The 25,010-nt window shown below is 34.9% G+C and overlaps 2 protein-coding genes across 26 annotated transcripts in view; one reads left to right on the top strand and one right to left on the bottom strand.

Annotated features, from left to right (window-relative positions):
* The window catches only part of PARPBP (PARP1 binding protein), a 79,992-nt gene extending 57,945 nt beyond the window's left edge, over positions 1-22,047 (top strand). For 9 of the 25 annotated variants that reach the window (XM_065887966.1, XM_065887961.1, XM_065887963.1 and 6 more), the window contains 5 exons: positions 3,538-3,721; positions 6,700-6,878; positions 9,191-9,272; positions 21,100-21,235; positions 21,707-22,047. In XM_065887966.1, coding sequence (XP_065744038.1) covers positions 3,538-3,721; positions 6,700-6,878; positions 9,191-9,272; positions 21,100-21,235; positions 21,707-22,047 — 922 coding nt within the window. The remainder of the gene's footprint in view (positions 1-3,537; positions 3,722-6,699; positions 6,879-9,190; positions 9,273-21,099; positions 21,236-21,706) is intronic. The other 16 variants (XM_065887977.1, XM_065887975.1, XM_065887976.1 and 13 more) reach the window with 4 other exon arrangements.
* A 397-nt stretch (positions 22,048-22,444) lies between these two features.
* On the bottom strand, positions 22,445-23,812 carry PMCH (pro-melanin concentrating hormone). Its single transcript, XM_065887854.1, has 3 exons — positions 23,529-23,812; positions 22,982-23,180; positions 22,445-22,678 (listed from the first exon to the last, which is right to left on the bottom strand). The coding sequence occupies exons 1-3, from the start codon at positions 23,775-23,777 to the stop codon at positions 22,629-22,631; spliced, it is 498 nt and encodes a 165-aa protein (XP_065743926.1). The 5' UTR covers positions 23,778-23,812; the 3' UTR covers positions 22,445-22,628.
* Positions 23,813-25,010: the final 1,198 nt, after the last annotated feature.

Here is a 25,010-nt window from a genome sequence, read left to right as displayed (position 1 = left end):
TGCATTTCTACTGCAAATAATAATATGAAAAATAGTAAAATGTATGTCTTTTAATCTTACAAGTAAAAACTTCACACTCTTATGTGTGATAGCGGTCATTTATTCAATAGTGGTATCAGTTACTTCTTCTGTGTGCCAAGTTAGTATGATGATTAGTAAAGTATGGTTCCTTTCTCAGGGAGCTAATTTTTTCATGAAATGTTTCCCAAGCTTGTCTAGTCATAAGAATCTCCTGTGATATCTTCAAAAGAAATGCAGCTATTTAGTATCCTTGTCTGGAGATTGTGATTCAGTAAGATGGGATCTGGAGCTGATATTTTATTTTATTTTCTATTTTTTACTTATTTTTTATTTTTAAAGAATCAGGCCCTTTTTATTATATGTGCTCTGACCAGACTCTAACAAAGGGCTGTTTGGCCGTGATCCACATCAAGCTCAGCAGATGACATATAGGTGAGCCCCTAACCCCTAAGAAGGACAGCAGTGCACTGAAATTAGCACATCATTGAGTGGGTTCTTTGTATCAGCAGAGACTAATCTACTAGTCTCCCTTTCAGATATTAACCAGTTACATTGTTAGTATTTGCATTACAGCTCCTATATTTTAGACTCATTTATTAGTGAGGGGACCTCCTTTTTCTCTGGCTTCACGTGTCCATGTGGAGGAACTTCCTCCAGAAAACACTACATTTCTCTGTCTACCTTTCATTCATTCTCCCCGACTCATAACTGGTAAGATTATAAGAACTGGGTATGGTTCCCTCAGCCTCTTTCTCCCTTTTAGAGCCGGCCTGCCCTCCAGGTGGAGGTGTACTCACTGGAGCTGACATTTTAAACAAATGCTGAGTATGATTCTGATGATCAGGCAAATTTGGAAGATACTGATGTAATGCACTCTCTGCAGTTTTCTTCTAACTTTCCTTCTCTATTTGGACAAGCTATTTGTATGTGAACGGTCATGTTTCCAGTGTCGTTAGGGAACCTAGCTTCTTTCCTAAAACATAAAGCCTGGCAATGAGGCAGTGAGGATGAGCACTATTCATAATTTCCTTTATGCTACTATAAAAGTCACAGAGAGGTTAAATAGCATATTCAAGGTAGAAAGTGAGGGAGCTGTGATGTGTGCTTAGGTTGTCTGACTCCATAGCCAGACCACACCACCTTCTCATTAGACACTGTGCAGCCTTTCCAGGGATACCTCTAGGGATGAAGATCTCTTAACTTCAAAAAAGAGCCCTCTTTTATTGTTGGACACCTTTAATGTCTTCCTTGTAATGGACCAAAATCCTTCCTCCTTGTAACATTGATTTTAGGTCAGCCTTCTAGAGCAGAACTGCAACCCAAATTCATTGAGGTTCAGGCTCAGTATAAAGAAACAATTGATTTCATGTTTGCAAAAATACTTGTCTGTTGGCCATAATTGGTCCAGTCTCTGGTTTCCTTTAGATTAGTATTAACTAGTTTAATTTCCTCTTCCATATAATAACCCTTCTCATGTTAGAGTGCAATATCATGTATTTAAGGTCAGTCTCCTTCCTTACCACCTTCTTCCTAGCCGAGAACAAACACTGTGTGTTCTTGGACAAGCTATTAAACCTTTTTGAGACTCAATTTTTTCATCTGTAATAATACTTATTGAATTGGTTTAAAGATTAAGTTATGTAACCTTATCATTAGTGTACAGGAATGTAGAGATTTCTGTGCATTAATTTTGTATACTGCTACTTAACCAAATTCATTGCTAAGACAGTCTCTTCAGTAAGTGGTGCTGGGAAAACTGGACAGCTACATGTAAAAGAATGAAATTAGAACACTCCCTAACACCATACACAAAAATAAACTCAAAAAGGATTAAAGACCTAAATGTAAGGCCAGACACTATAAAACTCTTAGAGGAAAACATAGACAGAACACTCTATGATATAAATCACAGCAAGATCCTTTTTGACCCAACTCCTAGAGGAATGGAAATAAAAACAAAAATAAACAAATGGGACCTAATGAAACTTAAAAGCTTTTGCACAGCAAAGGAAACCATAAACAAGATGAAAAGACAACCCTCAGAATGGGAGAAAATATTTGCAAATGAAGCAACTGACAAAGGATTAATCTCTAAAATTTACAAGCAGCTCATGCAGTTCAATATCAAAAAAACAAACAAAGCAGTCCAAAAACGGGCAGAAGACCTAAATAGACATTTCTCCAAAGAAGACATACAGATTGCCAACAAACACATGAAAGGATGCTCCACATCACTACTCATTAGAGAAATGCAAATCAAATCTACAATGAGGTATCACCTCACACCAGTCAGAATGGCCATCATCAAAAAATCTACAAATAAATGCTGGAGACGGTGTGGAGAAAAGGGAACCCTCTTGCACTGTTGGTGGGAATGTAAATTGATACAGCCGCTATGGAGAACAGTATGGAGGTTCCTTAAAAAACTAAAGATAGAGCTACCATATGACCCAGCAATCCCACTACTGGGCATATACCCTGAGAAAACCATAATTCAAAAAGATACATGCATCCCAATGTTCATTGCAGCTCTATTTACAATAGCCAGGACATGGAAGCAACCTAAGTGTCTATCGACAGATGAATGGATAAAGAAGAAGTGGCACATATATACAATGGAATATTACTCAGCCATAAAAAGAAACAAAATTGAGTTATTTGTAGTGAGGTGGATGGACCTAGAGTCTGTCATACAGAGTGAAGCAAGTCAGAAAGAGAAAAAAAAATGCCTTATGCTAACACATATATATGGAATCTAAAAAAAAAAAAAAAAAGGTTCGGAAGAACCTAGGGGCAGGACAGGAATAAAGACGCAGACGTAGAGAATGGACTTGAGGACACGGGGACGGGGAAGGGTAAGCTGGGACAAAGTGGGAGAGTGGCATGGACATATACACACTACCAAATGTAAAATCGATAGCTAGTGGGAAGCAGCCGCATAGCACAGGGAGATGAGCTCGGTGCTTTGTGACCACCTAGAAGGGTGGGATAGGGAGGTTGGGAGATGCAAGAGGGAAGAGATATGGGGATATATGTATATGTATAGCTGATTCACTTTGCTATAAAGCAGAAACTAATACACCATTTTAAAGTAATTATACTCCAATAAAGATGTTAAAAAAAAAGATTAAGTTATTTAGGATTTTAGGTTTTTAATGAGAGGTGGCTAGTGTTATCTTCGTTGTACCTAAAGGTATGTATTTTAAGTATATTGCATGTATATAACTGCATCTGAATCTTTTATCATATATCATATATAACTAAATTATTTCCCCTAGCTTTTAAATCAAGGAAGAAGTAACTTACCTTACTGAAATAACTTGCTTTTAGAAAAACTTTTAAATTTTGTTTCTAATGGTTCTCATCCTTTTCTTAAATATGTTACTGTTTGATTTCTAAGATTAAAGCCATATTCTTTGAAAAGTGTTGATTAACTCTGAGAATTATATTTTCAAGCTTATAAGCATATTGACATTTCTCATACTATTATAAAAGTGATCTTATTTCTATTTTCAGTATTGCAGGGGGTCAGATACTCTCAGTGATAAAGATGCAGCTGATTAAAGGCCAGAACAGCAGGGATCCTTTTTATAAAGCAATAGAGGAAGTTGCTCAAGATTTGGATTTGAGGATTAAAAGTATTATCAATTCTCAACAAGGAGACTTAGCTCTTAGTACCACTGACATCAGTCCTGCACGGGTAATGAGGTTTTTATTTTTCATTATCCTTCTGTACAAAACATTATATCTTCTACTTGCTGTAGAAATGGTTTACAATTGCTACTTAAGTCAGAAGAATGTGTTTCCTCTGTTATAAGATGTTGAAAATATAAGTTTCTCAATAGATTATGCAGGATTATGTTCAACTTGGGTAAATCATAATCTCTATGGGCCAAATTGTCTCTGTTTGTTAAAGAAGCACATTGGATAGTCTTCAGTATCCCTTGTAGCACTAGAAATTTATAATTCTTGATGGATATTAAGGTATTTTGTCATATTTTTCAATAATTATTTTTCTAAAACAATTATTTTCCCATTTAATCAGGTATAAAATAAGAGTCTGGTGTCTCTGGTTATGACCCCAGTACTAGGCACTCCACAGAACAACAGCAGAAATAGTTTCTACTCAGCAGTTTATTTTTCTTTTATAGAATTTTTCTATTTCCATGATCTCTTATTTACTACCTCCATTGCCAGATTACTGCAGACATTAGGAATTTTTCCTATGCTTAGTAATTGTTTAATTATATATTCCAGAAAATTTACCTCTTTCTTGTTTTTCTTACATAGATAGTCTGACATTATAAGGTATTAAAACTATAGTTTTATAGGAGAAATTGACTACCATGTCTTTAGTTCTAGAACAGAATTTTGGAGTACGTGTTATAGTAATTCATCTGTTGCAGTTTAATTGTTCGGGTAACAAAATCCCCTTTTTATTAGGTATAATTGTGATAGCCCGTGTATGAAGAAAGACTTTTGCTTAATTTTTATGATTCACTTATTCTTCTGCAGCCCTCGGTCACTATTTTTAGCTATTTTCTATAACAATGCGTGTTTTTAGTTTAACTTGAAGGCGGGACGTGGGGGAGATTCTGAGTTATTTCCCCACATATTTCATGTGTGTTAACACTTCCTATGACAGCTTGGCTCAAATGACAACCAGGTTTTATTATAAGTATAAATCAGGAACTGTCACAGCTCAGATAATTAAGAGCGCCCAATCTCTCCCATTTCCTGTCACAAGAAATAAAGATGCAGACAACCTGGTTCTTAATTTTATGTTTTCAACTAAATTAGACATCTTTGAAAAATACGAATCAGTAATTCTCAATGAAGTTAGTATTAAACAGTATGGACTTCTCGGGTACTAATGAAAAATATATGTCAAGCACTAGATTGTGATAGGCAATTTGTTAAAATTCTGGTGTAGCTATACATTACAGTTCACTTGGCAGCCTGAGTCAGCCAAGTAGAGAAAGGAGGCCAAGACCATGTTGATGAAACCTGAGGAAAGTGGTACAACTATAATAGATGTCCTCAAAAGGGTGACTCTGATATTTAAGCACAATGTCCAACAACCCTATGGGTTAGGCACTATCATCATCCCTATTTTACCAATGATTTAACTGAAGCACAGTGAGGTTAAGCAACTTTCCCAGAGGTATACAGCACATACAACTGGTTAGTTGGTATGAACCCAGCCAGAAATGCCATCAGAGTTTGTTCTTACGTGTGTCTATGTGTAATATTATCTTATCATATATTTTCCCTATTCTCCTATCTAGTTACTAAGTTTTTCCAGCTCTTCCCTTTTAATCTGCTTTTTCTTTATCTCCACAGCTACTATTTTAGTTCACTGCTACTACCTTCTTCATTTCTGAGCTGGACTATTACAGTCTCTTAATTTGTGGTCCTGTCTCCAGATTTAATAACAGTCTTACCCTGGAATATAAATATTTTACACATTTCCATCGTTGCTGTCATTTTTCTAAAATGTAAATAGTATCATTTTATTTCCTTGCTTAATAAAGGAAGAGATTTTATCCTTGTAACAGATTGACTTATAACTTTTTTGTCTGATATACAATGCTTTCCCAGGCTCATCTCACATGACTCCCTGTCTGTTACCCTGATCTTCAGCCATTTCATGCCATGTAGTCTCTGAAAATACCATGTTCTCTCTTACCTTTTGTGTCTCCTCTATGAAGCCATCCTTGATCCCAGGGTAAATTGATCATGACCTTTGGGTGTGCTCCCACTGCACAATTTATACATTCTCTTCGAAATAGCACTTAGGGGACTTCCCTGGTAGCGCAATGGTTAAGAATCCGCTTGCCAATGCAGGGGACACGAGTTCGATCCCTGGTCCGCAAAGATCCCACATGCCGCGGAGCAACTAAGCCTGTGTGCCACAACTACTGAAGCCGGCACGCCTAGAGCCGGTGCTCCACAACAAGAGAAGCCTGCGCACTCCAACGAAGAGTAGCCCCCACTTGCTGTAACTAGAGAAAGCCCACACACAGCAACGAACACCCAATGCAGCCAAAAATAAATAAATAAATAAATTTAAAAAAAGGAAATAACACTTAGCACTCTGTAATGCCATTATTGGTTACTTATTTATTTTATAAAAGAGCCTACGGGTTCCTTGAGACACTAGTTTTTACCTTTGTAGCCTTAGCTTCAAATGCAATTCTTGGGACTTAGTATGTGCTTATGGGTGATTACTGAATGAATGAAGGTCAACTAGTTTTTTTATTTTTGCATTTGAGTAGATCTTTACAGCCATCTGTGGGGTTGGTATTCAGATCACCAGAATCTCACTTCTGGTATAAGAGAGAAAAAATATCGGTATACAAAGAAGTTAAGTCACGAGGCTGAGATCACATAGATTGTAGCTAAACTTTCTGACTTATAAAGACTAATGTTATTTTGACCAAAATCTAATGTCTTCCTTTGATGATACTATTTTCTATATTTTTTGTGCTTCTGGAAGTTCATAAGATTGATTTTATTATGGCTTATGGCTCACATGCTGTAGAGCCACTTCTCGTGGCTGATTTTTTTATAGCTTAATAGAAGAGGAAGAACAATAGCACATGAAATGGAAAAGAGTGGCTGATTGACCCAGCTGGGGTGATTGTTACATTTATTTGAAACTGTTTCCTGTTCTAGCCAAAATCTCATGCCATAAACCATGGCACTGCATACTGTGGCAGAGATACTGTGAAAACTTTACTAGTTCTTTTGGATGAAGAAGCAGCCAGTGCTCCTACCAAAAACAAAGCAGAGCTTTTATATGATGATGAAAACACAATTCATCATAATGGAACTTCTATTCTTACACTTTTTAGGTAAGTAATATGGAAGTTATATGTATGTGAATATTAACTTAAGTCTATAAAGGAAATTTTTGAAAAAAACACCTCATTTGTTATAAAAGAAATACATGCTATGGTTAGGAAGCTTGGGAACTACAGAAAAGTATGAAGAGAAAATATAAAAGTTAGTTAAAGGGAGATTGAACATTTGAATGTGAGGGAGTTATATAGAAAAGTATTTTGTGAGAGTATGACTGGTGTTTTTTGTTTTTGTGTTCTTGTTTTTTGCTGTGGAAATATTTGCATAGATATTTGTGTCAAAAACTTTGCTAAATGCTTTCACTTATATCAGCCCTCACAGCAGTGTCTCCCCAATTTATAAGTGAAGAGTTAGAGACTTGAGAGAGATAGCAAGCAATTTGTCTAAGTTGGCAAGCAGCAAAGGTGTCTTTCTCCAGAACCTGAGGTCTCTGCTCCAAAGATTGTGCTATTTTGCTTGAGAATAGGAGAGTTGGTATACACCAGACTTACACTGGAATTGACATTTACTTGTTCTTCATCGCATTATGGAGAAAATACTAAATTACTGTTGGTATTCTGTGCAAGACATTGATACTCACCAGTTTTAACAACAATTCGGTCAAACACTGAGTTGGTGGTATTTTTAATTAATGAACATTCATTTATAGAAACATTTAAAATTTTAGAATAGCGGTTTAAAATTGTATTATTACATTGTGGAGGATTTTTAAAAAATTGTCCTGTTTGATCTTTTCTATTTTCTGCTTGAGCCACTTTCTAGAAATCTGATTTTAGTCTAAAATTGTTCATATCTATCTATGATTGCTTTACCTTCTCTCTCTCTCTCTCTCCTGTGCTTCACTATCTTTTCTCTTTAAAGAGAAACTTTATAATGCTCTATCATTCAGTGTTGTCTTCTAATTCCTTTGCAATGAAAATTTATTTTATCAATGATTTACTTATACCCTGTGTTGGAATCCCAGAAAAGAGTATAAAGAAAATGAACCTTTGTTTTTTTCCTCCTGTCAACTTACTTCTGTTTAACAAAGTTTGCTTTTAGGTAGAAATATAAATGATTTAGATTTTCTCTTAGATTGAATTCTGTCATTTTCTTAGAGAAAGTTATTTTGTGTTTGTAGGATTTTCTAAATAAAATTAATCCCCACATACATTTTAAAGAGGTATTTTTCTATACTCAATTATGTGGCCAAACACGTTTATAGTTACCTTAGCATTTTCAGTTGTCATTGTGCAGACAAGTACCAGTCCATGGTAAAGTATATATATATATTTTTTAAAGTATATTTTTAATGGTCTGCATTGAAATGATAAAATTAAGGACAATGTATATGAATGTAAGTCAATGTAGGGTTATAAACTAGTCTTTCTTAGAATAGACTATCCTTTATTCTTTTTATAAAAAATAAATTTATTTATTTAATTAATTTATTTTTGACTGCATTGGGTCTTCATTGCTGCGCACGGGCTTTCTCTAGTTGTGGCAAGCGGGGCCTACTCTTTGTTGCGGTGCATGGGCTTCTCATTGCGGTGGCTTCTCTTGTTTCAGAGCATGGGCTCTAGGCACACGGGCTTCAGTAGTTGTGGCACACAGGCTCAGTAGTTGTGGCTCTCAGGCTCTAGAGTGCAGGCTCAGTAGTTGTGGCGCACGGGCTTAGCTGTTCCCCAGCATGTGGGATCTTCCTGGACCAGGGCTGGAACCCATGTCACCTGCATTGGCAGGCGGATTCTTAACCACTGCGCCACCAGGGGAGCCCCCTTTATTCTTATGTAATGGTCTTTTGACACAAAGGGGTTATGACTTTGGCTCTATTAAGCTAAAAAGGAATTTACTGAGGAATCCATGTTTGGCTCCAAATTGCCAGTGTCTCCTTCTCTATCATGTCTTCTCTGACCCTCCTATTTCTAAACTATGCTTTTCTCTTTTGAATTTTCCTGCCATGGCATCTGTCCTTTTTTATTTTGAATTTTAGTTATGTGGATATCTTATTTCCCTTCCTTAGATCAAGATGCCTGAATTCAGAGCCAGTGAATGAATGAACTTTCTATTCTTCACAACGTCGTATACAGTGCCTTACATATAGTAGAAGCTCAAATATTTAGTGGCTGAATTAATTAATTAAGCAAATTATTAGTATTTAGAACTCTCAGAATAGAAATATGCACACTTTTAAATAGTATTGTAAACAACTAGGTTCAGTTGTTCAGAATAAACTTTTATTCTCTAACTGCTTTTGGATAGCGGAGAGGTGTAAACTAGTTTAAAAGCTACTTTGGTTTATAAACTTTTGCTTTCTTTGGACTAGATCTCCCACACAAGTGAATAATTCATCGATGAAACCCCTAAGGGAACGTATCCATATGTCAGTGCAAGAGAAAACAATTAAGGTACAATTTAATATACTGTCATGAAAATGATAAAAATCGGTTTACTTTTAGAAGAATAAATATATAAAGCTGAGCTGGGTATTATAAACATACATTATACATGGAACAATAGGGATTAAATGGAAAATAAGTTATGACAGTTGACACACAGAAACTTTCCTTTTAATACAATCTTGGCTAATCTGTCTCTGGTTTATTCAATACCTTGGACCTAAAAGAAGGAAATGAATAAGCACCTGCTATGGTAAGTGTTCAATAAATATGTGTTCAGTGAATGAGGGGGAAAATAAAGAGGAGATGGTTTTCTCATTTACATTTCTAATATCTTCAACTGAATCTTGAGAGTCCATATAATTTCAGTTTTGTTCCCATCTGAAGACATAATGGCAGAATATAATTGATTTTGGATTGAGACAAGGAGAACATTTCACATTGTTCATTGACTAGAGCTATTCTTTATATTTTCACTTGGTTTGAACTGAGTATCCCAGTTCTCATTTGAAACATTTGTGCCTATAAGTAGTCAGTAACATGTTTTTAGGCACTTAAATTTTTCTTGGTCTTATTTTTCAAAAAAGAAGCTTGCTTTTAACTCATTGATTTATTCAGCATACATTTATTGGGTATCTGCTATGTGCCAGACACTGTTCTATGGTTGGGAATTCATTCATTTGTTCAACAAAATTTTCATGTAAAATTTACAATTATCCTTAAATTATCAAATAATTATTCATCTTTTGATATAACTTTGAGAACTCTAATTTGTTCTTTATATTCCCATTTGGAAAGTTAGTCCCAATTAGCAAAGCCTTTAGTTATCTGTTTCTTCTACATACCCCAAATCCATTTAGTTTATTTAGATTAATAAGTCTTATCTTCCTATTGGTTATTAGTAGCTGTTAGTAGTTAACATCTATGGAATACATCATTGATTTTTATATAATTTTTCTGTGAAAAAACTTGTCAATTCTTTGTTATATTAACCTAAGTACTTGTAGTCGAGGTGTAAGATTTTTGAAAAAAAACATCTATCCTTTGGACTTGATTAGAAACGGAAATGTAACAAATTCTTTATTTTTTCCCTGCTATGGCTACTGACAAACTTTAATATTTTCATTTAAAAATCATTGGGAGATGCAAGAGGAAGGGGATATGGGGATATATGTATACATATAGCTGATTTACTTTGTTATACAGCAGAAACTAACACAACATTGTAAAGCAATTATACTCCAATAAAGATGTTAAAAAAAAATTCAAGTAATATCATTAAACAGTGAAGTAGATATCTGTAAACTACTTAGAAAATTGTCTGGAACCTAATAGATTAACGATAAAAGTTATCTTCCTATGAAATCTTCTATATGTAATAAATTCAAGTAAAAAGTAAAAAAATAAAGATCATTGGGATATTTTGTTAAACTAAGTAAATCAAAATGAAAAGATCTGTCTGAATAATGAGAAGGTGTTTTTAGAAATTGGTAAGAGTCAACTAATTACTGTAAAATTTATGAACCAATTTGTAAAGTTTTGGGAGGTAGAAGAGACGGTATCTGATCCAGTCTCATTTATAGATGAGGAGATCAAAATCCTTGAGAAAGCACCTTATCCAAGATATCATAACTACCAGGAAATATTTTATGCCATTGTGCAAAGCCATGGATAAATACTAATAAGACTATAATTACATTGCTTCTGTTACTTAATAGTGGAGCTGGCTTACTCCACGTAGCTCTGAAACTAAATGGCAATAGAGAAAGGAAGGAATTGGTGTTTTTGGTTATATTTTATAGTACAGTACTCTTTATGAAAGCAAAGTGTGAAAGTAATTGGTTTAGCCAGGTATACAGCTGAACCATGGCCAGATCGAGTACTTGCTGGAATAACAAAAAATGCTGCTAATATTTAGTACTAAGTAACTATGGGAAAGTAGTTTAACAGCTTGTTACCTTATTATCCTGTTACTTTTTCTCTTTTGGCATTTAATTCTCTTTTTTATCATGGAAAGGATATATGATCTACACTTGAAAAACTGTCTTGGAAAGACAAAGGTAGATACTGTTAGAGAACTTAGAATTTTGATGTTGTAGATCATACTTGATTGTGAAATATCCATGTCATTATTATTTGGGGCAAATTAACTTTTCTTGGATTTTCATTTCCTTGTTCATAAATAGAAATAGGCACTCCTGATCCCCAAATCCTATGAAACCACTTTGGAAAGTGTTCATTAACTCATTTGAAATGCTCAAGTTTTATTTTCTACTGTAGCTTATTTGGAAAATTGTCTATGATGGTCAAATAAATTCCCCTGGGAAGGAAATTAGAAGGTTCTTCCTGAACCTTTATGGGTTTGGTAGGAGCCTTTAGAGAATGCTTTCTTCCCATTCTTACCCCAGTTTCCAAGCGATTTATACAAGTACCTTCATACCTTTTTATTATAAGATCTTTCCAGGAGACATTTACCTTCTTAAGTCCCTGTAAATTAATTAGTTTTATTCCTTCCAGCTTGATTTAGCCATATTTTGCTTTTCAGACACAACTGAAAAGTTGTATATACATATCTTTTTCCTTATTCTGAGTCTAGTGTTTTCCTCCGTATTATATGTATGTCCGAATAATCATCACTGTTAACTAACTTAATAACTTGTCAGTGGATCAGAAAAATGCTAGATCTTTAAAAGTTGACATAGTTGGGACAGTGAAAATTAGGACATAGGTAGTTGGAAAAAATAGACTGGCTCTAACTCTGGTACCTATTATAAGCAGCCAGGCAGTACAATGCTCATGGTGTTGGAAAATTAGACATCCATGTTTAACCTTTAGGGTATTCCAAAACTGAGTATATCCATATAAAATGGTATATTGAGTTCAATTAGAATTTCTTTCCCCTAATACTTAAAATGAGTACAAAATAGCAATAACTAGCAAAAATATTCACCAAGAGCAAACAACAGAAAATAATTTGATTGGATACAATAAACTTCAGAAACGATGGCCAAGGAAGGAAAGATTTCAGAGGGAAAAGGCACAACATGATTTAGCAACTTAATCTAGCCCCAGTCTCCACATAGTGTGCTAGTGAGTTGACAAAGTCCTGAGAATTATCACTAAAATATTTCCAAAACTGAGAAGCCAACTGTGTGTTCTTTTTTTTTTCTTTTTAGAGAAATAGTAGAAGTGGCAACTACATAGTAATGTGGAGAATGAACTCTGGGATTTACACATTGACACAGTGAAGGCTCTAGTGCTGCATACTGAATTGTGGAAATTATCCAAATGATCCCCTTGCATTTGAATGAAATACAGCCTCTAAATAGAGGGACTTTTTATGGTACATATAATACACAATAAATTCTTAGAAGAAAGTGAGGAACCAACCCAGAAATTTTTTCAGATTGCCTATCTCCTCAACTGAATGTTACTTTTGCCTCCAGGCTCCAGCCTGCCTCCTTCAGGCTACAGAAAAATGGGGGATAACAGAAAATATGCAGCCTTCAACATGTAACTGAGGAGCAAGTAAAATGCTGTCAAATAAGGAGGAAACAGAATCAAGAAACCACTCACAGGCTTGGAGGCTTCTGTTTCTAACTAGGATGTAGTAGATCATGGCAAAATACCATTTCTGCTACAATAACAAAATAAAAGGCAGATAAGTTGGGGAAAATATTTTAAAAGACATAAGAAAGCTATGTAAGCAAAACAGTTTAAATAAACTAAAAATCTGGAGAGGGTAAAGTTCTTCTGAGGTGAACAGACTATTATCAGAGTTTTCTTCCCTGGGATTATTTTTCCAATTTTGGGTATGAGCCAAGGATTGATCTTGGCCCATGTAAAGAAACTCACTGACAGAGGAACTAACAAATATTTTGATGTCTCGAGGGGCTGGCAACAATTTGGAAACTTTGGGGCCCTGAATGCACAGTTATTTTTACCTGCGGCACCTATGCTGAATTTTGGAGCTGAGTGGGAGGTTAAGGAACCTCAATCCAGTATACTAAAATCACCTGTAGTCTTGCAGTAGCTCAGAAGACAAGGCTCCTCTTGAGGAGTGTGACCTGGCTGAAACGCATGGCTGTTGCCTTCTCAAGATATTTGCCACGTTTGGAAATGAAGTGGGTTGGGAGCCCGAAGAATACAATGTAAAAACCTTTGGAAGACAGACTGAATCCCCCAGACTTTCAGGTCAGAGATGATAGAGATCCACAAGGCTCTCAGTTGAAAGCTTGGGAGGGACATTCCCGAAGGAGAGGTTAAGAACCAGAAGTCAAATATGAGTTATGACAACTGCAACCCAGCTTTGACTCAGGTCAGTCCCTGTCGGCATTGCGGTTATCAGCCCCTCTCTGTGTCTGCCTAACAGAGACAAAGGAAACCCTTGATAGAAGGTTTCATCTGGAGCCTCTATAGTTCCTTTATATACTGGACATGAGAAGAGACAGGAAGACTTGTCCTTTAATCAAGAGAAAAAACTAACAATAGAGGCAGACTCACAAATGACCCAGCTACTGGGATCAGCTGACAAGGAATTAAATTTTTTTTTTTAACATTTAAAGGTAATTAGGCTTCCCTGGTGGTGCAGTGGTTGGGAGTCCGCCTGCCGATGCCGGGGATGCAGGTTCGTGCCGCGGTCTGGGAGGATCCCATGTGCCGCGGAGCGGCTGGGCCCGTGGGCCGTGGCCGCTGGGCCTGCGCGTCCAGAGCCTGTGCTCTGCGGCGGGAGAGGCCACAGCAGTGAGGCCGGTGTACCGCAAAAAAAAAAAAAAAAAAAAGGTAATTAAAGGAAAAGGGCAAAATGGATGAAAAATTGGGAAATTCCAACAGAGAATCAATTTTTTTACTTTTTGGCAAGGTGCACAGCTTGCGGGATCTCAGTTCCCTGACCAGGGATTGAACCTGGGCCATGGCAGTTAAATTGCCAAATCCTAACCACTAGACCACCAGGAACTCCCAAGAATCAAAAATTTTAAATCAGAACCAAATGGACATTGCAGAACTATAAAAACATTATCTAAAATTAATAATTTATTAGGTGAATTTATTTATTTTAAAGATTTTTTGATGTGGACCATTTTTAAAGTCTTTATTGAATTTGTTACAATATTGCTTCTTTATTATGGGTTTTTTTTTTTTTTTTTGGCCCCGAGGCATGTGGGATCTTAGCTTCCCAACCAGGAGTTGAACCCGCACTCCGTGCATTCAAAGGCGAAGTCTTAACCACTGGACCATCAGGGAAGTCCCTAGGTGAATTTAATAGTAGACCAGACATAGCATTAGGTAGCATAGTGGACATGAAGATAGGTCATTAGAAAAAAGTCCAAACTAAAGCAAAGAGAGAATAAAGAATAAAAAAGCAGAAGAGAAGAGTAGGACACAGAAAATGTCTAACATATGCCTAACTGGATCCTCAGAACAAGAGGAGAAAATAGGATTGAAATAGTATTTGAAGATATAATGATTGTAATATTTTCCAAAGCTTAATTGGTCCTTTCACATCAGGTAGTAGTTAGAAGATGTGAGGAACAGATGTGTGGTTTCCTTTAATAATGTACAGTTGCGTATGTGTTCCAATATTATGGACCTAGCAAACTAAAAAATGTCCCTGAGTCCTTTGAAAATCCATCTGCCTTTCATGTATGTGCCACACACACACACAGGACATAGATTGTAAAGCTTCTTTCCAGAGCAGTGTTCTCCAGTAGAACTTCTGTGGAAATGTTCTGTAATTTGTGCTATCCAGTACTGTAGGTGCTAGCCACGTGTGACTTTTGAGCACTTGAAATGTGGTACTGCAACTGAGGAACTCGATTTTTAATTCTATTTAATTTTAATTAATTAGCTACATATGGCCAGCATATTAAACAGTTGCATTTCTAGTGGATTAAAGATACACACAAATGCAATAACTGAAAACCCATAATAAGTAGAGGAAATGGTGCTCTGACCATGAGAGATTAGAATAAATAGGATTTAAATAGGGAGAGAGGATGGAAGAGAGCATTGCAGGTGGAGCAAACAACTGATGAAAAAGTATAAGATTGTCTTAGCTAGTATAAAGAGGCTGTGCATTCCATAGTGAACAAAATAAGTGAATAAATAATGTGGGGCAAGGTTAAGGAAGGTGTGGCTTTTGTGGTTTTAAGGAACAGTTACTTTTTGTGGGGCTTATTGTAAGGATATGTGCATGAGAACCTAAGAAAGGTGGAATATTTAAGAACTTGAAAGTAATGGTGGATATAATGGGGCTTAAGGACTTCAGCTGCATGGTTCTCTGTACTTAAATGTGATGTAACTTTGTGTGTATACCTCTCTCTTGTTTCTGTACCAAATGGTTTTCTTACTCTATTGAACAGAGTAGTTTACTCTGTACATGTTTTTCTATTGATATATCAGAGCTTTTGCCCTTAGGGTGCTTTAAATGTTCTTTACCAGTCTACTTCTCTCATTTCTGTGTGCTGTGGTTTCTTTACTCTCCATACATCTCTTTCTACCTCCAAGCTTTTGCTTACTCTTGGTTTCTGTTCCCTCATACCTTCTGCTCGCATACACCTGTTAGAGTGTGTTATAATTTTACTTAATTAATGCACTCAGCAAACATGTATTAAATGCCTACTGGATACCGGGCTCTGTCCTAGGCACTGTAAATATATCAGCAAGCAAAACAGACAAAAACCCCTGCCCTGATGGGCAAGTTGTCCCCCAATATTTGTGGGACTAGGGTGGAAGAACATAAATGGAAACCCCTGGTCTACCCCCGCAGTCCTTTTAATGCTAGTTCTGTTCCATACTGTTAGACACACTCCACCCAGAAATGTATACATCCCGCTCCCTGTCACCCTTGTCATAAACAATCAGCCCTTCCTAAAGGAAGAGGCCAGTGCTGGCCCAGTGCCTAGGCAGTTTAAGCAGGGAATTCTGGGGTGCCAGGTTCTTGGAACAGGATCTAAAAGGGAATCATAGTCTCCTAGTGGGCATATCCAAGTCCCTGTGGACTTATTCCTCACCCGGCGTGATGAAGAGGGCCAGAGCAGGCCATCAGTTGGCAAACTAAGGTTTTGTTCATGGAGCTTACCTTTTAGTTGGGAGAGGCAGATAATAAACAAAACAAACAAGTGAATTATATGGTATATTAGAAGGTTATCAGTGCTATGGCAGGAAATAAAGTTGGGGAGGGGGGTAAGAAGAGTGTGTTCCTTTGTGTGTGTTTTGGTTTTAAAGGGAACGATCAGTACAGGTCTCTTTGAGAAGGTGACATTAAGCAAAGGCTTTAAGGGAATGAGCAGCATTTTTCATTAGAATGAAAATGGGATGTTTGTATTAGTCTGAACTAAAATTTGAACTTGTTTTGGCTGAAGTAATGAGGTTGGGATTTATTGCGTACCTCCTAAGTGTCAAGTGTTATACTAGGTATTTTATATCCCTCATTCCAATTAATCCTTGTTGAAATCTAGAAGGCATTATTTTCCAGACCATATACCTAGTAAGTAACAGAACAGTGGTTGTATTCAGGTGTAAGACTTCAAAATTTATGCTGTTTCCAAAGTGTAAACGAAGGCATAGTAATTATAATAGTCATCATTTGATATACTTACAAATTCATATGCCATTAAGAATAGCAAATCTCTGTTCTTTTGAAAATGTGATAATGTAAGAATGAAAAGGTGAATTTTGAATATTTATTTTAGTTATATATTTAATAGGTATGTTGAGTAATTTCTTTTTCCAAACTTGTTGATAAAATTTATAGCCCCCGCTATAATGGGGGCTTAGAAATTTCATTTTCTTATTAATACAGCTAACTGAGAGTTTCTGTGACTTTTCAATATTTTGACTCATTTGTCTTAATTTAACTGGAGTCAGGCTTTCCTATGTGAAGTACTATTTTCCTCAAACTGGGAACCTACTAATAATTTCAATTTAAAAAGAGCTTGTGGCAAAAGGACTTTTCCAATTCTTGGCAAGTTTGAAGTTCATTGCAATTTTACTGTGGATAGAAATCTTTCCAAAGGGGGGAATTCACTCTACAAAGGAAAACTTTGAATCTTTTTCTCTCATGTGACTTGAACATAAAATGATTTTAACAGCCATGTATGAATCTGGACATTATTCTTAGTTGTTAAGTACTTCAAAAGCACTTTCAAAAGGGAATTGTTTTGCTTATTTGTGATTCCAAATCAAATACACAGAGAGATTTGGAAGATTTGCAACAGGAAGTAATCTCAATTCTATGTAGCCACTAATCTTGTGCAGAAAAATTCAACTTTTATGAACAAAGGAAAAGCAATCTCTTTTAAGTTATAAATACAAGTCAATGTAGCTTGTATTGTTTTAATAACCAAAATGAAGAAGCTGATTGTAAGTTCATTTTTTGAGCTGCATTCCTAGAATCATTTTAGGGTTGGCCAGGTCCTGAGAAACCTAATTCAACAGATTTCTTACTCTATAGGAGTACTTTCTTTATATGTTACTACATTAATAACTGTATAGTATCTACATATATCTTTAGAGTTACATAGCTGTTTCATATTTTTAACTTCATTTAATCCTCACAACTCTATGAGGTAAATATTCCCATTTATATGTGGATAAGTGAGAGGTTTAGAGGTTTACCCAAGATCATCTACTTAGTAAGTGATAGGGCCAGTATTAGAAGCCAGGTCTTTTGACCACAAATCTGATGCCTTTTCCATCACATCATCTTGTTTCTTTGTGCGGGTTTCTTAGTTGGACATCACATTGTTGGCTCCAGTCAAGTTCATGATCAGTTAAAATCTCTAGGTCTTTATTTCATATGTTGTTTTTAAGTCAGGTTCTCCTCATCCTGTACATCTGTAATTGATATTTTGAACTTAAATACAGGACTTTGTTTATCCTCATTCATTTTCATCTTATTATTTTCTACTTATGGTTCTAGCCTTCTGAGATCTTTTCAATCTTGATTCTATTATCCAATTTATTTATTATTTCTTCCAGCTGTGTGTCAACAGCAAATTTTATAAGTAGAATGTCTTTGTGATTATGGAAGCCATCCTAGTAATCTCTTTAGTATACTGTGTGCCTGTCACATAGTTGGAACTTAATAAGTGGTAATTGATAAAAAAGATCTTTGTACAGGGCAGGGAAAAAACACACATATAATCTTTTACAAAAAAGAAAAAAAACACCCTCAATATAACTACTCTCGGTTATTACTTTTGGATATAAGTATTCCAAGATTGCCATAGAACCATTGTGGTTCTCTCTTGTGTTTTGATACGTTTATAAATAATATTTTTCATGGTAAATATAGTGGTTAACTGATTTTCTTTCACATCTCAACCCATAATCAGTATTTTAAGAATTTCCTTCTAACTCTAGTTTTCTGAAACTGCCCTACTGTCACTAAGGGCTAGAGAAGTTCTCTATGGGGGGCCTAAGGAGAAGAAATCTAGCTGTTAGGAGGGTTTATTGAACTTATTTTGCGACTGTATTTACATAGCAAAGAAAGCTTTTTACTCAGATGTATGTTTAAAATTAATAAAAATGCCAACTTTCTAAAGAAATTTTTATTCACATGCAGCATGAGATTGAGAAAACATCAGTTGTCTGTATTAAATAATTATTGTATTTTTATTTAGAGTGCTTTATGAGTGGTACTGATGAAGGTTTTGTGGTGGGAGGCTCTAGTCCCCCAAGCCACCTGTAGGTGCCATCACTATCTGGATATTATGGGAGTGATCCTTGCCAGCCACTTAGCATCCATTTACTTTCATGGCCTTACCATACTCTTTATAACTCTCTGTAAGCAATAAGTTTATAATTTTCTATAAGTAGTAACTGGCGAAATGAAAGAAACGTATAAAAAGATGTCAGCAGCTAGTATTGGTTTTGTAGATGGAAATAAATGTTTTTGGATAATTTACTACAGTGATGATATGATGTAATATAATATAAAGTTTATTTTATTAACAAAATTTATTTTAATGGCTTTATTAATTGTTTTAATTCTCTACTTATGGAATTAATAAAATCCAAAAAGGCCTAGTTAAAACCTTCAGTTATATTTTAGGGCATCTCATGGTAGAAAATATATAATAGTAGTTGCATTCATGTGGATTCATGAAGATATTGGGCTGTAGCTCCATTCATTATCAAGAGCCTACTGTATTTCACTTCTAAAAAAAATAGTTTTTCATCTTTTACATTTTCACATTTTTTTCAATTTTGTGTATTTTTGTGCTTAAATGGAAGATAAATTCTAATTGTCTACTTCTTCAAGCAAATTAAATATAATTTTTAGTCCTCTGGGAGTTACAGTCTCTCATAGACACCATTACTCAGAAAGATATAAAATTTGTCATCCTGAGAAAACTTGATTTATGGAGCAGCTGGACTGGAGACTATTCTGATTTCTTCTAAAATATAGTCAGTGGATTTCACTGCTGTTATCTTTGCAAACATCTGAGTGGGTTAATGTAGTTATCGTTCTGAATATATAGCATAGTGTATAATTACTGAATATATAATGTAAAGTCATGCTGTTTTAGACTTCGTGAACTGTATCAATACATGCTCTGTGAGTATTATTCAGCATAATGTAGTTATACTTTGAAGTATTAATTTTTGAATTGTTGAAGTCCTCTTTATTTAATCATGTATTTGAAATAAGCTTTGTCTGTTTCTGAAAAAGATTTGAGATGATTTCTAATTATTTGGAGAAATCTCCCTACTATAACCAAATGGCATTACACAGCAGCTGCAATTGTTGAAATTTGCATTATCTGTGTAGATTACTTTTGTTCTGAAATTAAGTTCTCTCCCTAAAACAGCCACTGGTTTTATGTTTGCAGAATACATTTCCAAAAATACTTTCTTGGCATGGTGCTTAAGAATTAAATTTAGCTTTCTAATTTTCTCCTATTTGTCATGTTTGAAGATAATTACAGGAGTATACTTTGAATACTCAACTATTAAATTCCTTGGTCACATCTTCTTAGAATGATATAATCAAATCATATTTCTTAATTTTCTAAATATTCATGTTTTGTTTTGTTTTTTGCGTTACGCGGGCCTCTCACTGCTGTGGCCTCTCCCGTCGCGGAGCACAGGCTCCGGACGCGCAGGCTCAGCGGCCATGGTTCACGGGCCCAGCTGCTCCGCAGCATGTGGGGTCCTCCCGAACCGGGGCACGAACCCGCATCCCCTGCATCGGCAGGCGGACTCTCAACCACTGGGCCACCAGGGAAGCCCTAAATATTCATGTTTTTAATTAAATAATGCCTTTCATTCACCACTTTGTTTTATCTTTCACCTTCTTTGTTAGTTTCCTATCTTTGTTTCTTTCACCTTCTCTTATTTTTCTTTTTTATCCTAACATTTCTCCCTTCCTTAATTTCTCTAATTTCTTGAATTCCATATGCTATTTTTTCCTAAAAGAGTTGTACCCTGTAATTCTTTAAGATTGAAAACTTGTATTTTTCTAGGATTACATATATCATGTATATCATTATTAAACATAATAAGACCACTTTCTAAAGCATCTCAGACATAGGAAGGTGTAACAAAGGCCTTTGAAGAGTTTATAATTGATTTGCCTAAGCTTTTACAAAAATTATCAAAAACATACACAAAGCTGGTATTACTGAAAAGAACAAAAATGCTGATTGTAGCAGTGAATGAGTTTGCAAACTATGAAACATCAAGGATTAAAAGTTCCCACAGATAATGAAATATTTAAGGGAAATTTTTATGATACCTCAGTGACTACAGAGTATATTTCTGTCTAGATGAAAAACTAAATAAAAATAAAGGATAAATTGTGTATTTTCTCCTTTTTTCCTGTTACCAGATGAAGCAAACCTTAATTAGATCTCAGTTTGCTTGTACTTACAAAGATGACTGCATGATAAGCAAGGATAAGTGGAATAGTGTTAATTCAGCATCAAAGCCTTTGTGTGTTCTTCACATGGAAAATGACCATTCTGGTAATTGACCTTATTTGAGCAATTTAATAACAATTCAATTCTAGTGTACTAATTGGTTTTAACTTAAGTAAAACTAGATTTTTTTTGCAATGTAAAGGTTTATATTTTTATAGACCTGAGTTTATTTAAAAAGTTATATCTAAGTACAAATATATGTATAGGAATAGGACTCAGTTTGATTTAACTAAATGTATTTAAGAAATAACTTGCAGCATTTAAGGATTAAGTGTTATGCATTCAGACAAAGCAAATTTATTGTTTGTAGGGATGAAAAGTGATATGGTAAAATGCAAAGAAATGTGATAGTAATATAGCTGTATTTGTTCATCATGTAATTTATATCATTATTTGATTGTAAATCATAAATTTAAAAATATTCTTTAGCCATTTAAAAAGTTTTTTGTAAAATTCTCATGTGTAATAATTTTAAGTATTATATAATTTCTTTCCTCTTTTCATCTTGCATAACAGGAGGTGTAAATTCATCTGTTGGAAGACCAACAATTGGAACAAGTTCTGGAAATGTTCATCTGGACAGAAGTAAAAATGAAAAAGTGGCAAGAAAATCAATTAGTCTGACAGGAAATAAAGGCTCAAAAAGGAAACAGGTGGATTTGGATGATGAAAATATTCTCTGTGATAATGGAAACGAACCACCTCAACACAAAAATGTTAAGATACCTAAGGCATCAAAAGATTTGCAGAGTAAATTAGATGGCAAACTAGTTAGAGCTGCAAAAAGCAACAAATGTACCGCCAAGAACAAATTGATTACTGGCCAGACAAAGTTAACTCAGTTTTTTAGACTATGAATTTGTCTTTTATGTTCTTTAGGTTTATGTATATATAAAAACATTCACCAAAGGCATCTGCTTAATTTTTTTTTTGTTTTTTGTGTGGTATGCGGGCCTCTCACTGTTGTGGCCTCTCCCGTTGCGGAGCACAGGCTCTGGACGCGCAGGCTCAGCGGCCATGGCTCACGGGCCCAGCCGCTCCGTGGCATGTGGGATCTTCCCGGACTGGAGTATGAACCCGTGTCCCCTGCATCGTCAGGCGGACTCTCAACCACTGCGCCACCAGGGAAGCCCCCATCTACTTAATTTTTAAGAGATCAAGGTGTAAATTATGGTGCTTTATTATTTTGGTCTGCAGTGTATGTAAGGTTAGCATGTTAAGCATTGTTTAAAAAATACTAGTAAGTCGTAATTATGCAGAATATTCACAAAGTTTAATGCACAGGTAAAGCATATCATTTAGGTATATCTTAATACTACTTTCTTTGAAAACAGACATTTAAAATAATACAAGTCATAGTAACATTAAGGGCTTTTTTCCCCACAGGCAATTAAATGATTTTGTTTTCTTCTGAAATGATGATGTGGACCAACAGGTATCAGACTTGCCAGCAAGGTCGATAGACTCTTCCCAGCATACACCTGAGCACTGAAGGAAAAAAAAGCTTAAATTGTTTAAAGGACTAGTATCACACAAAATTGATTAGAAGTGAAAGAATGGATCTAGTATAGCTAATTCTCAGTAAATCAAAATTATAGTAACTAATAACTAATTATAGTAACCAATTAAATACTTTTTAATTTCACATCTTTTGCAGGGGTCACTTAAAATCAAGTAAATTGAACCATGGTCTGTTTGATTTTGTTGTGATTGGACCCAAATTCAATTAAACTCAGATTTCTATTTTATGATATTAAGATATAAGAATTGAATTTTAAAAAGACTACTCACTGTCAAAATCTCTCCTTCCTATAGGAAATTTAGCTGAGTTTTCTTCATCTGCAATTTCTCTCTTTTCTTGTATTGATTCAGTATTTTGAACTTCATTCTCAGCTGGAAAAGCTACAGATCCTTTTAGTGCAAGATAAGGTTTTATAGCCAGATTCAGTGGCAGACCATTATTTAAGAAATTGTGTTTGGAACCTGCATTCTGTAAAGAAAAGGTTGATTTGTGTTTTAGCTGTCTTATTGGGAATAGAACTATGATACAATTGTGTAATATTCTTATTGATCAAAGATGCTCTACACTGTTTTGACTCTAAAAAATATTTTAGATACAAGGTTTTCAGGGAATAAAAACCTTTTGAATAAGAGATGTTTTCCAGAATTTTCCAGAAGAACAACCTGGTATGTAGGAAATTTGATCAATTGTCCTAATGCATATTGTGACTTTTTTCACATACTTCTGCTTATAAAAGTATCGACTTTACTTCCAAAGGATTCATAAACATCATTCAAATTTCCACTGAAATAAAGGATAAGTCACATTGCCACTTACCTTTGAATTTTTGTTTTCCTCATCATTCATGAAATTGCTCTCATCATTTTTATATTCCTCCGGGGAAGGAACAACAATTGATTTTTCTTCAGTATCTTCCTTCTGAAAGGCTTTCCCCAACCTCAGTGTTTTAAATACCATGTCATCTTCTAAATTTCTTATTGACTTGGAGGCTGAAGGTGAAACACCTTGAGAAAGCAAAGAAAAAGTTAGTATTAATATGTAGGAAGAGAAACTCATTTTTGCCATTCTTAGTTTGATGTTTGCATGGAGTCAAACAAGGATGTGTAAAATGAAGTAAAATTTCTCAACCTGCTTTGTAAATGATTCCTACCTTTATATATTTTCCAGCTTGAATAGAAAGCACTTGAAAGACTTAGACTTTCGTCATTTTAAAAATGACTCATTAGATAGAAGCTAACTTTTTGTATAGCTGCTAATACTTACACTGTTTGGGTTTTAGTGGCATATTGTTTATTTTGAGTGTGAATTTTCTCAGAATCTGATTAAGATCCTTGGTAGAGAGCTTCTGTTGAGATTATAGTCTCTTGAAAATGGGTTGTTATTAAGAAAGACCACAGGACATCAGGCTCTCCATATTCTTGTTTATTCATATTGTTCCCTTCTGTTTATTTTCTGATTAAGTAAAATATTAAAACTAAAGTTATTTCTTTCACTCAGGATAATAAGCGTCAAAGTTTAACTACATTTAATCCTGATTAAGTGGAAATAATCTTCAGAAAGAATTTTTTCCATAAATGCTCGGAATAGCCTTTGGTATTTAAAGTATATATGCCTGTCAGTATGAACAAAAAGTCATTCATGTTATATCTAAAATTGACCTGTCAGGTGTGTTTTATCTCTATATTTACAAAAGGGTATTACTGATATTTATTAATGAGTTTAGCAATTAATGAATAAGAAGTCCATGAAGAGAATATTTATGTGCTCCATAAATGTTAATTTTGGATAATGAGTATGTTGTATGATTTTTAATTAAACATTTCAGAGTTAATTTGTAATGTTGGCCCTGTAGAGTAAGAGAATACATTCTTGTGTATGTCTTCTGGTATATATGTGCAATAGTTTTTCTAGGGTATATTTCTAGTTATGGAATTGCTGGGTCTTGGAGTATGTACATTTCAGCTTTATTAATGCCAAAATGGTTACAGAATAGTAGTAACCAATTTAAACTCCCACCTGCAGGTTATGAGAGTTCTTACTGCTCCAGGTTCTAGTTAACACTTGGGTATCTTTTTGTGCTTTTAATGTTTATTTCTCTAATTACCAAAGACGTAGGATGCCTTTTCATATGCTTAAGTAAAATGCCTTTTAAAGAAAAATTTGTCTATTTCTCTATCAGATTGTTTGGGTTTTTCTTGTTGATTCATGGGAGTTCTTTATATATGCTGGATATTAATTCTTTGTTAGTTGTATATGTTTAAAATATTGTATTTTTTCTCACATTTCTTATCTTTTGAA

The sequence above is a fragment of the Phocoena phocoena genome, chromosome 11, assembly GCF_963924675.1.
Source record: "Phocoena phocoena chromosome 11, mPhoPho1.1, whole genome shotgun sequence".
In the NCBI taxonomy this organism is placed as follows: Eukaryota; Metazoa; Chordata; class Mammalia; order Artiodactyla; family Phocoenidae; genus Phocoena; species Phocoena phocoena.
Note: the sequence above shows the minus strand (reverse complement) of the source record. Positions and strands in the feature narration are given on the sequence as shown.